The sequence below is a fragment of the Neoarius graeffei genome, chromosome 16, assembly GCF_027579695.1.
Source record: "Neoarius graeffei isolate fNeoGra1 chromosome 16, fNeoGra1.pri, whole genome shotgun sequence".
Classification (NCBI taxonomy): domain Eukaryota; kingdom Metazoa; phylum Chordata; class Actinopteri; order Siluriformes; family Ariidae; genus Neoarius; species Neoarius graeffei.
In genome coordinates this window covers 3,679,137-3,691,195 of record NC_083584.1, presented here as the reverse complement: position 1 = coordinate 3,691,195, position 12,059 = coordinate 3,679,137, and the positions used below count along the sequence as shown (strand labels likewise).

Below are 12,059 nucleotides of genomic sequence, written 5' to 3'. Positions count from 1 at the left end.
GATGCTTCTATGTTCAGATTTCGGGAAAGCCATAACTCCGTTCTCATTGAGGCCCAGTTCCATCCCGTAAACAATCATTTTGGTTTATCAACTACCTGCGCTCAAACATCTCACAGGAGAGGCTCAATGGGCTGGCTATGCTCTCTATAGAGTGCGAACTTGCAAAGAAGCTGGACTTCAATGACCTTATTGACGACTTTGCCACAGCAAAAGTCCGGCGCATTGCATTTCGCACCTGAATAGTTGCAGACTAAGGAAATGTTCAAACTGTAAATATGTTGAAGTGTTGAAATAAAATGGTTGACTGTTATAATGGGCTTGGAATACCTGTTATTTAAGGGTTGGAGTGAATGGAGACTGTGAAAAGAGGGGTTGGGTGTGGGTGGTTGCTGTGTGGCGATGTGCGTGCGCGCGTATGTGTGTGTGTGTGTGGGGGGGGGGGGGGGGGCACTCAGATTATTTGGGGGGGGGGCCCACTCAGATTATTTTGTCCCGGGCCCAGCCAAAGCTGTCAACAGCCCTGACTGTAGATGATGATATGTTCAAACTCTTTGCAATTTTACACTGTCGAACTCCTTTCTGATATTGCTCCACTATTTGTCGGCGCAGAATTAGGGGGATTGGTGATCCTCTTCCCATCTTTACTTCTGAGAGCCGCTGCCACTCCAAGATGCTCTTTTTATACCCAGTCATGTTAATGACCTATTGCCAATTGACCTAATGAGTTGCAATTTGGTCCTCCAGCTGTTCCTTTTTTGTACCTTTAACTTTTCCAGCCTCTTATTGCCCCTGTCCCAACTTTTTTGAGATGTGTTGCTGTCATGAAATTTCAAATGAGCCAATATTTGGCATGAAATTTCAAAATGTCTCACTTTCGACATTTGATATGTTGTCTATGTTCTATTGTGAATACAATATCAGTTTTTGAGATTTGTAAATTACTGCATTCTGTTTTTATTTACAATTTGTACTTTGTCCCAACTTTTTTGGAATTGGGGTTGTACATGCAAATGTGTGTTACCCATGTCTGGATGAGGAATCTCTCTGCTCTTTAAACGCTGGTTGCTGGAAGAATCTCAGTTAGCACCAAATTAACTGTAAGGAGTTGTTACCTGTCTACAGGTGATGATTCTCTCTTCTCTTTAAGTTCTAGTGGTTCAATCATAGAGTTATCGCTCTTCATGGACACACAGCTGGTTACTGGTGAGTCTGATCTCTTTATCTGGGCTTCACTGCAAACGCAAACACACACACACACACACACACACACACACCACAAGCAACATTTATATAGTGTGCAGTGTTTTACTATTTTGAATATTCAGTGTCATTTAGAAGTGGCTGTAATTTGTATTACAAATCAAAATCATAAATAAGGGTCCAAAATTGAAAAATGTTTTGATAAGAAATGCAACTATAACCAAAAACACAAACTAGCACAAAACACTGAGGTTAGACTGTGTACTATGAAGAGCTATAAACTGATGATTTGTAAGAAAAAAAACAACAGGACTACCATCAGACAATGCCGGGGTGGCCCTATATTTAGCCGGGACCATCCCCAGCCCAAACCATCAATGGTGGCCTGCTTGGAGCACGGGGAAAATAATTTTCACTAATTTTGGTCACTGATCTTATTCTTGCATTAATCATCAATTCAACTGCACTCTGCATTTTCACATGGCAGCCCAGACGCCGACAGCATCGCAGCAGATTAAATAGGCGCTACCAAATAAGGAAATTCTCCCCTCCCCTCTATTGCAGTTGGTTTGGTCCAAGACTCCTCCTCTGTATTGCGGGGAACTTAAACAACATTGGCGCGAAACAGCGCGCGTCAGTGATGGAGGGCAGGAAGAGGCCAGGTGGAACCGAAAGGGCGGAGCTTAAAAAAAGGAAGGAGGTGGGGTGGCAGCAAAATGTGCCAAATTGACAGATATGTTCTCAAGACCAGCTGGTAGGTTACGAACGATATGGAGTATGATAACCCTGTTTGTCGATTTTATCAGTCTATGCTAGGCCTATAATGTGTCGATAGTTTGCGATGTCAATTCAGCTTTTTGATGTCATGTGAAATCTCGCAATTTACACGGTATAGATGTGGTGTATGTCTTAATTCTAAGAAGAACCGGACATTGCTTTACATCCCAGTTATTAACAATTTTAGATGAACAGGTCCCAAATGTGCTGTTGCGCGTTATTTCCTCATCCAGCCTATTTCATCTCGCTGTCACACTGTGCATTTCCACAGGCGTGCGCACATTGTGGTTATGAACACACAGGCCTAGAAGTCATATTTGATGTTAAATAATTGTTGTTAAATATATAACTTAGAAGAGATGTATGCGTATGCCAATATTCTAAGCAGAATCGAACACTTGCTTTAGCCTACATTTCATTTAACCATTTTTGAGTTGCCTAATGCACCCTCACGCTTTATCTGCCGGTTGCTGAGTACCCAGCGTTGTTGATTTGCCATTATTTTCGAGGCGTATGCGGCATGTAATGCACAAGCATTGGTTCAAATGCATGCGAGATGGGTGCTTTCGTTATTTTAAGACTATGTGACTAAAAATGTGTTGTGTAATTCTTAAATAACGCGAAACAATCAGCCATACTCGCTGCTTTGCTATTTGGAGTGGCAGTCAGCTGGATTTCGCCGCCAACGTAAAAGTTCATTCCCACACCCGGGCCGAAGATGCCGATTTCTGAAGATGCATGTCCTTTGGATGTGTTTTCAAATATTTTCACTAAGGAACTTTGGGACATGTTGGTGACACAGATAAATGTACATGTGGATTAGACACGCGGCCACACACCATCCAATTTTAAGTGGAGCCCCGTCTCATACTAGATGAAATCGTTCGTCGGTCTCTGCATTATGTTTGTGGTCATTAAACTACCGCGTAATGGAAGTTTTATTAACCCTAAAGTAATGCAGAGAACGACGAACAACATACATTGTCACTACCTGAATTTAAACCAAATAAAAAGCATTGTGAAAGAACAGTTATTTGTTTTATCTTTTTTAATGTACTCAAATTCCTCCTCCATTTCAAAGTGGCCTGAATGTGAATTAAACTCCCGGACTGAAAACAGGGCCCACTCCGGCCCTGCCATCAGACATGAAGAAAAATAAAATAATCCATTAATCAAAATCAGTTTTGGGAGAAATGGAACAAACTAAACACGAAACAAAAGGGCAATTCTTCAGCACAGAGGCTAAAATTATAAAATTATTAAGAGTGCCTTCACTTATCAGCTCAGTGATATATTGCAAAAGTATGGAATCCAAGCCAAAATGTACTGAAAACCGTATTTAAAAATCATCACCCCAATTATAGTAGTGTCACTTCAGAGAAATCTGAGTTTGAATTCTAAGAAATGAAAGTTCAGTTTTTTCTGATGCAATTCTATTAATTACTTTTCTTTCCTTGTAAAATATTTTGCATTCAGAGTTAAACAAAGTCAATTTTTCTATGCTTTTTTAGGGTCAAAAGATACCCCATACAGTGTGAAATTTTTATTTAATACCATTATCTTGAGTAGTGGAACTAAAAAAAGTTACCACATTTTTCTGTGAATGTCATTCTGTGACCAAAGAACGACCTAAAACCAGGACACATCCATCAAAGACCCAATGAGATGGAAAACCTACTTTGGATCACTCTTTAAAGAGTCTCTCCAAATAATCTTACAAAAGGACTTCCTTTTAAATTGCCCCTAGAGGACAAATTAAGTGTTTTGAATTTGAATTTGTCAAACACAGTGTCCTGAGTAAGAGTCAGCGTTAGATGGTTTTTATTAAATCATCACACTGCTGATCCCATTTACTGTACACTCTGCACATCCTAATCCGTGGAGAGAAACTGGAATAATCAGTACATTTCCACAATACAAGCAGCTTTTATTGATGGAGATTTAAATACTTTCACTTCACATATTTTCTGAAATATACCGTATAATCATTTTCCATATCAGAAATTAAAATAGAGAAATGTTTTACCTTTAGTCAACAATCCTCGTTACACTGGCTTTACTCTCACTGTTTCTGGAACTTTGACACATTTCTGAGTGTTGGTGCTTTCAGAAATTCTTTCACTTTGACAGATGAATTCAGTGAGGAAACGTCACACAACAGGCACGTCAAACAGGTTTAAGCTCTCTCACACCCATGACACGGTTACATTCGAAGCACACAAAATCCAAACAACAACTTAGATTGGTGTTTTATAGTTAGTAAATTATTCTACCTGACTTTTAACAGGTGCACAGTGGAGCTGGAGCTTCATAAATATTCTCATCTTTAAATTAATCTTCCAGAATCAGTTCTACTGCAATAAATACACAACATTAATCTGCAGTTCAAGTGTATTTACAAAACACTACAGATGATTCTCAGTGTGTGAGTACAATAATCACAGTAAGAACATTTGCTAGTACAGTACATGGATCACCTGGTAAAAGCAGATAAACATTACTAATAAACTATAATGTTCTTCACTTACACAATCACTCAACATTTGTTACTTGATTATCCAGAAAGTGTTCAGTGTAACTAAAGATGCCACTTCGACTAAATGAAAAGGATAAGTACAGTGTTATTAATTAATATGTAAAGTGCTAAACTGTCTCATTCTCATCTCATTATCTGTAGCCGCTTTATCCTTCTACAGGGTCGCAGGCGAGCTGGATCCTATCCCAGCTGACTACAGGCGAAAGGCGGGGTTCACCCTGGACAAGTCGCCAGGTCATCACAGGGCTGACACATAGACACAGACAACCATTCACACTCACATTCACACCTACGCTCAATTTAGAGTCACCAGTTAACCTAACCTGCATGTCTTTGGACTGTGGGGGAAACCGGAGCACCCGGAGGAAACCCACGCGGACACGGGGAGAACATGCAAACTCCGCACAGAAAGGCCCTCGCCGGCCCCGGGGCTCGAACCCAGGACCTTCTTGCTGTGAGGCGACAGCGCTAACCACTACACCACCGTGCCGCCCCGTGCTAAACTGTGTCCAGAGATAATGAGTTTGAGTCCTGACCAGTGCCGTATTAAGCCAATGCGGTGCCCCTGGGCACTATACCTCAAGTGCCCCACCACCATCCTGTGTGCACGCGTTCAGTAACCTCCTGCACACACTCACAAACCTTGCCCTTTGCTGTCAAAAATAGTAGCATATACATAAACAATAGTACACATAAACAAGGTCATTCTTCCTCATTGAAAATGTATTAAGTACAGTAGGCTACATCAGCCCATCAAATTCACTGAAAACAACCAACGATATGCATGTAGGCATATTGAAATGTCTTATTCAAAAACGAGCAGCATATATTTGTATGTCTCAATAAAAACCTTCAAAGCATCCGTACTCTATTCTATCCATATTCAAATGTCTCAATTCAAAATATAAATTCAAATAACATCCAGTACGGCATATTCAGATGTACAATGTACATATGGGTATCAATTCAAAGAGTATCTGTTCTGTATGAACCTAGACATGTTCTCCCCATAGCGCAGGATCAGCTGAAATAGAGAAGTGTTCTACTGGCGTCGGCTGCGCTGGGTTGACATCCATAACACCCTCGTCTTCCTTCTCGTCCCCATGGTGTGAACTGATCTCTACCTGGCTTAAAGTGGCTTTGCACATATCCTCCTCCCCGGGGTCTCCCTCGCTCCCATCTTCCTCAAGGGGATCCTCGTCGTCGCCGACCCCTCGGCTAACACTGGCTGTGGTTGTAGCATCTCCCCGGCTAGTGCTAGCAGGGCCATCTCCTTCACTAGCATCGCTGATTTCACTAGCTTCGGCTTCAGTGCTGGTAGTGACAGCAGTTGTCGATGTTTTTATAAAAAAAAGATCTAACACTGGAACATTTTTAATTGCAGCTACACGCCTGGAGTCTTTCTCTTTTTTTAATTTTCTCTTTGCACAACCACTCAATTGATGTCTGTCCATTTTTCATTTCTACTGTGGTTTTTAAAAAATTGATACATTTCACCGTAGGTGGACTGGCTCAACTGACAAGTTGAGGAAAGGGGGGTTAATGGTCACATAGGCCACTCTTGCTCAGAATTATGATTATTGTTGTTGTTCTTATGAAATTAGTGTTCATAATGAATTATATATGACTATTTAACAATGTCAAGTGTATAACCATTTTAAGTGTCCAAACATTCACGAAAAATATTTTTAAAGTTTCTTTCATGTGGTGCCCCCCCCACTGGCTGTGAGTGTTTAGTGCCCCTGGGCACTGTGCCGCAGGCCCATATAGTTAATACGGCCTTGGTCCTGACAAAGCCACAGTTACCTGTGACCAGGAGTCAGGGAGAACAAAAACTTTCGCTCCTCGATCAGTAATAGTGACGTTACAGTTCTGGGTGTCTGTGGGCAGATACAGTGGTGCTTGAAAGTTTGTGAACCCTTTAGAATTTTCTATATTTCTGCATAAATATGACCTAAAACATCATCAGATTTTCACACAAGTCCTAAAAGTAGATAAAGAGAACCCAGTTAAACAAATGAGACAAAAATATTATACTTGGTCATTTATTTATTGAGGAAAATGATCCAATATTACATATCTGTGAGTGGCAAAAGTATGTGAACCTCTAGGATTAGCAGTTAATTTGAAGGTGAAATTAGAGTCAGGTGTTTTCAATCAATGGGATGACAATCAGGTGTGAGTGGGCACCCTGTTTTATTTAAAGAACAGGGATCTATCAAAGTCTGATCTTCACAGCACATGTTTGTGGAAGTGTATCATGGCACGAACAAAGGAGATTTCTGAGGACCTCAGAAAAAGCGTTGTTGATGCTCATCAGGCTGGAAAAGGTATTTATCCTCTCATGGATGAAAAGCTCATCTAAGGTGTCGTTGAGTCATCCTGTTGGTGTGGGTCACTGGGGGCTGGATGTGAACGGCCTCGAGAGTTGTTAGGGTGGTCAATGGATTGCCCGTTAAGGTGATCAATGGAATGCTGATTCTCTCTGTCCTCCTGTGAGTCACTGAAAACAGCTGGGTTTTGGTGTGCATTCAGTTGTGTGGGAAGTGTGCCAAGGACTGCATTGTAGGTGGCTAATAAATGATGTCTTAGGCTACATCCACACGACAACGGCAACGAGATGTTATTTAAAAATATATCGCGTCCAAATGGGCAACAATCAGTAAAATATCAGGTCCATATGGCAACGCAACGCTTGCTGAAAACGATGCAATACTCATGCCACACCTCTAGGGGCACTGTAAGACGGTCCCTTCGGAGACACCAGAACAATAGAAGTAAGGACGCATGCGCATAAACTATTATGCGCGAGACTTCATATTAGCCACAAAGTCAGAAAAATCTGTTCGTAAAATTACATTATAATGATCAAATACAATGAAAAGTATTTTTCCAGTCTCACCTGTGAAAGGTAATCCCATGTGATCTCGTTTGGACGGCAAACCTGTTGGTACAGTTAAACGCAGCTAATCTTTATTCTCCGCTTTGACCTTTCCAATATGGCGGCGAGGATGACGTATGATTCTACGCGGAAGGCGGCGTCTTTAATGGTCCGGAATAAACTGAATGCTACACGTTGATGGATTAATTTGTTGTTTCTCACCTGTGAAAGGTAATCCCATGTGATCTCGTTTGGACGGTAAACCTGTTGGTACAGTTAAAGGCAGCACATGAATCTTTATTCTCTGCTTTGACCTATCCAATATGGCGGCGAGGCTGACGTACGCGGAAGGCGGCGTCTTTAATGGTCCGGAATAAATTGAATGCTACACGTTGATGGATTAATTTGCTCTTCTACGCCCTTTTTGAGGAATGTATTGTAGGACTTAAACCATCATCTGAAGAGGTGAGATCGCTCCTTTTTTTTTCCCTATTTTTGCTGGCGGGATTGACTCTGCCGTAAGGGCTATTCTCTCTCTCTCTCTCTCTCTCTCTCTCCCTCTCTCTCTCACTTTGCACCATTACACAATAAATATTCACAGTGAAAATATTTTGTAAGCGCGTTTCATGAACCAAGTTATAGGATTTGTTGACAACTCGCATCGCATCGCAATGAGAAGATCATTGGCACTACTGGTGTTAAGAATCAGACCATTTCATAAATGAATATTTTGCTGTAGAGCTGCAGTGTTTGTACAATTGCATGTTTTTGCTTCACTATTACTGTCACTATTCTGCTTCTTGCATTACTACTGTGAACTAACACTGAACATAATAATAATAATAATAATAATATCCAAGCTCGTGTTTCACTCTCACTAGTGCTCTGTAAGGCTTTTTCCTGGTGATATTCGTTACACTTCTACCCGGCGTGAAGCACTCACAGTCATGTGATTGTGACGTCATCGTAAACAAATCCGTTCTACTCATCCAGACGACTTCACAACGGCAACGTTGCCAGATCTTTCCACTCTGGAACCCGTTCTCAAAAAGATTGCGTTTTGGGCACCCAAAACGCCGGTGCCGTGTGGACGCCAGGCCTAAACGATAAGCAATTGTATCAGAGTCACCTGAATCCGTTGCCGTGTGGACAGGGCCTTAGGCTACATCCACACAACAATGGCAACGAGATGTTATTTAAAAAAATATCGCGTCCACATGGGCAACGATCAGTAAAATATCAGGTCCATATGGCAACGCAACGCTTGCTGAAAACGATGCAATACACATGCCACACCTCTAGGGGCGCTGTAAGACGGTCCCTTCGGAGACACCAGAACAATAGAAGTAGTAAGGACGCATGCGCATAAACTATTATGCACGAGACTTCATATTAGCCACAAAGTCAGAAAAATCTGTTCGTAAAATTACATTATAATGACCAAATACAATGAAAAGTATTTTCCCAGTCTCACCTGTGAAAGGTAATCCCATGTGATCTCGTTTGGACGGTAAACCTGTTGGTACAGTTAAACGCAGCACATGAATGAGGCATCTTTATTCTCCGCTTTGACCCATCCAATATGGCGGCAAGGATGACGTATGATCTACGCGGAAGGCGGCGTCTATGTTTATATGTCTATGCCAGGCGTGAAGCACTCACAGTCATGTGGTTGTGACGTCATTGTAAACAAATCCGTTCTACTCATCCAGACGACTTCGCAACGGCGCTGTTGCCAGATCTTTCCACTCTGGAACCCATTCTCAAAAGATTTCGTTTTGGGGCACCCAAAACGCCGGTGCCGTGTGGACGCCAGGCCGAAACGATAAACAATTTTATCAGATTCACCTGAATCCGTTACCGTGTGGACAGGGCCTAAGTCAAACAGAACTGAAGAAGCCTTTCAGATGAGAGGTGAAACGTCTTCAAGAATCTTCAAGCAAGTCCAGTTGCTCTCTTTCACCACCCACAGTTACTATGACCTGGATGACTGAGAATCTTCACAGACATCTTTCCCATTCACCAACATGGGAGTGGGTGTGGTTAAAAATTGTACTGTTGCCAGCCACTAGAGGGCCTCAGAGATATTTTGGCAATGGTAGTCTCCTATAATCACCCCCTCACAAAAATTACTGAGAAACATCCATCCATTATCTGTAGCCGCTTATCCTGTGCAGGGTCACAGGCGAGCTGGAGCCTATCCCAGCTGACTATGGGTGAGAGGCGGGGTTCACCCTGGACAAGTCGCCAGGTCATCACAGGGCTGACACATAAAGACAAACAACCATTCACACTCACATTCACACCTACGCTCAATTTAGAGTCACCAGTTAACCTAACCTGCATGTCTTTGGACTGTGGGGGAAACCGGAGCACCCGGAGGAAACCCACGCGGACACGGGGAGAACATGCAAACTCCGCACAGAAAGGCCCTCGCCGGCCACGGGGCTCGAACCCGGACCTTCTTGCTGTGAGGCGACAGCGCTAACCACTACACCACCGTGCCGCCCCACTGAAAAACATCTTGATGTAAAATGTATGTGACTATCTGAGCACTCAGTGAGAAAATGTGTTCCACCCTGAGCAGGACTTGTGCACAAGATCATCTGTTCTCTACCTCCAGCTTCATCACAACCTGGGAACAAATATTTCTGTTTTCAGTTTAATATCAGAATATTTTCCAAGAAAGTACCTGTTTTGAGTACAGAGTTCTGATTTGCCCAGTTGTACATCAGTCATCTTTGTCTTATGTTAATTGGTTGAAGTGTTGACAGTGGGCGGGGCATTGAATGCACAGGTACAGTCATGTGTTGTTGTTGTTGTTTTTAAATTAAATTAGATCATTAATTGTCTTAATATCGGATAAAAGTGAAAATGTAACCGTGACCTGATCACTGCAAATAAATTCTGATCACAAAACCTGTAAAACTGAAGCTTGCTTTGTGTTTTATTTGAAGGACTTGATTTAGACCAGTTTATGTTCCTTGGGGTTGAGTTCTGTCTGATAAGAATCACTGATAAAATATTTGATTTATTTATATTTATCAAGGAGTCTGTCTCCATTCCTCCAGTGGAGTGACCACTAGGTGGCACACAGAGTCTCTTTGTTTAACCTAAAAGAAACTTTACATTAATTAGCAGATTATTTATTATTAAAGCTTGATAGTATAAATGTATTTAGCCTTCTCAGAGCAGAAACTGAAGGAAACACCAGCTCCAGATTCCTAAATCAGAGTAACACAAAATCTCACAGATTACTGAGAGTTTTACACCTAGTTTTAAGAAAAATTATTTATTTGGTTATATTGGCCTAGTCACTTGCTAACAGTGCTGTAGTCGAGTCACTGAATCTCGAGTCCAAGTCCAGTCTCGAGTCCCCAGTGTTCAAGTCCAAGACATGAAAGAAAATTTCGAGTCGAGTCCGAGAACAAGACTCCAACCGCACCATTTGACGGTGGCTGTTTCAGCGCCATTAACATTAGTTTGTTCCTGAACATGACGTATGAACGGGTGAATGTGCTTCTCTTTGTCAGGGAGTATTAAGTATTCATAAGAGCATTACTCTTACAGTATTGCTTTTATGGCTGAGGACTAAAGTTGACTTGCTAACTTTAGGACTGCAGTTGTCATGAACAGTTTTGCACTCAAGTTTCCATCAATGAAGAGTTTATAACATCAACGAAACTGACTTCATGTTAAAACTGTTAATGTTATAGTCATGCTGTCTGTTGTTGCCCAAATGAGGATGGGTTCCCTTTTGAGTCGGGTTCCTCTCGAGGTTTCTTCCTCATGTCGTCTGAGGGAGTTTTTCCTTGCCACCGTCGCCACAGGCTTCATCATTGGGGATAGATTAGGGATAAAATTAGCTCATGTTTTAAGTCGTTCAAATTCTGTAAAGCTGCTTTGGAACAATATCTGTTGTTAAAAGCGCTACACAAATAAACTTAACTTCTGTCAGAGATGGTTGGGAGGCAGATGTAAGTGCAGAAGGTGTGTTTATTAATACAAGTGAAGACACGTAAACAATCCAGAAGATTGTATAACAGTGAAACAGGCGACGGGTCGAGCGAAGCACAAACAGGCTATCGTAGACTCAGCAGAATCAGAGACAAGAAACAGGAAATCAAACAAGGCTCGGTAATGTGTCAGCAACACAACTCAATACTTTGCAAAGCAAGTGTGTTTTCACAGTTTTTATATCTCATTGCGCTATTTGCACCTTAATCCTGTGCAGGTGCGAGTTGTTTACGGTGCATGTGAGAGTCCGCTTGGCGCGCTGTCCGGAGTGCCCGAGAGTCTATCTGATGTATGTGCCAAGGCGCACAGGTGTGACACTCTTGCATGAAATTAGGACAAATGTAGATATAAATATCTGATGCCAAATTATTATGGCATGTTACAATAAATAAAGAAAAAATCTGAGTCCTTGCCTCCAATTTACGAGTCTGAATGCAGTTAACATACAAGTCCGAGTCATCAGTGCTCAAGTCCGGGTCAAGTCATGAGTCCTTAAAATTAGGGCACAAGTCGGACTCGAGTACTATAAGTCTGCTTGCTAAAGGCATCATTATGTCCAGTTGGTGTGTTCAGATGACGTATTGACTTTGATTCATTTATCTGCCTTAAAAAAAAAACGAACAACAGCAACAACAAAAAGACAGGAAA

At 41.8% G+C, this 12,059-nt stretch overlaps 1 protein-coding gene across 20 annotated transcripts in view; it reads right to left on the bottom strand.

Moving 5' to 3' along the window:
- The window catches only part of LOC132900331 (NACHT, LRR and PYD domains-containing protein 12-like), a 664,923-nt gene extending 660,830 nt beyond the window's left edge, over positions 1–4,093 (bottom strand). For all 20 annotated transcript variants that reach the window (XM_060942350.1, XM_060942341.1, XM_060942358.1 and 17 more), the window contains exons 1-2: positions 4,004–4,093; positions 1,113–1,232 (exon numbers count right to left, since the gene is read on the bottom strand). In XM_060942350.1, the coding sequence (XP_060798333.1) occupies positions 1,113–1,183 (71 nt within the window). In that variant the 5' untranslated portion in view covers positions 1,184–1,232; positions 4,004–4,093. The remainder of the gene's footprint in view (positions 1–1,112; positions 1,233–4,003) is intronic.
- Between the last annotated feature and the right edge of the window lie 7,966 nt (positions 4,094–12,059).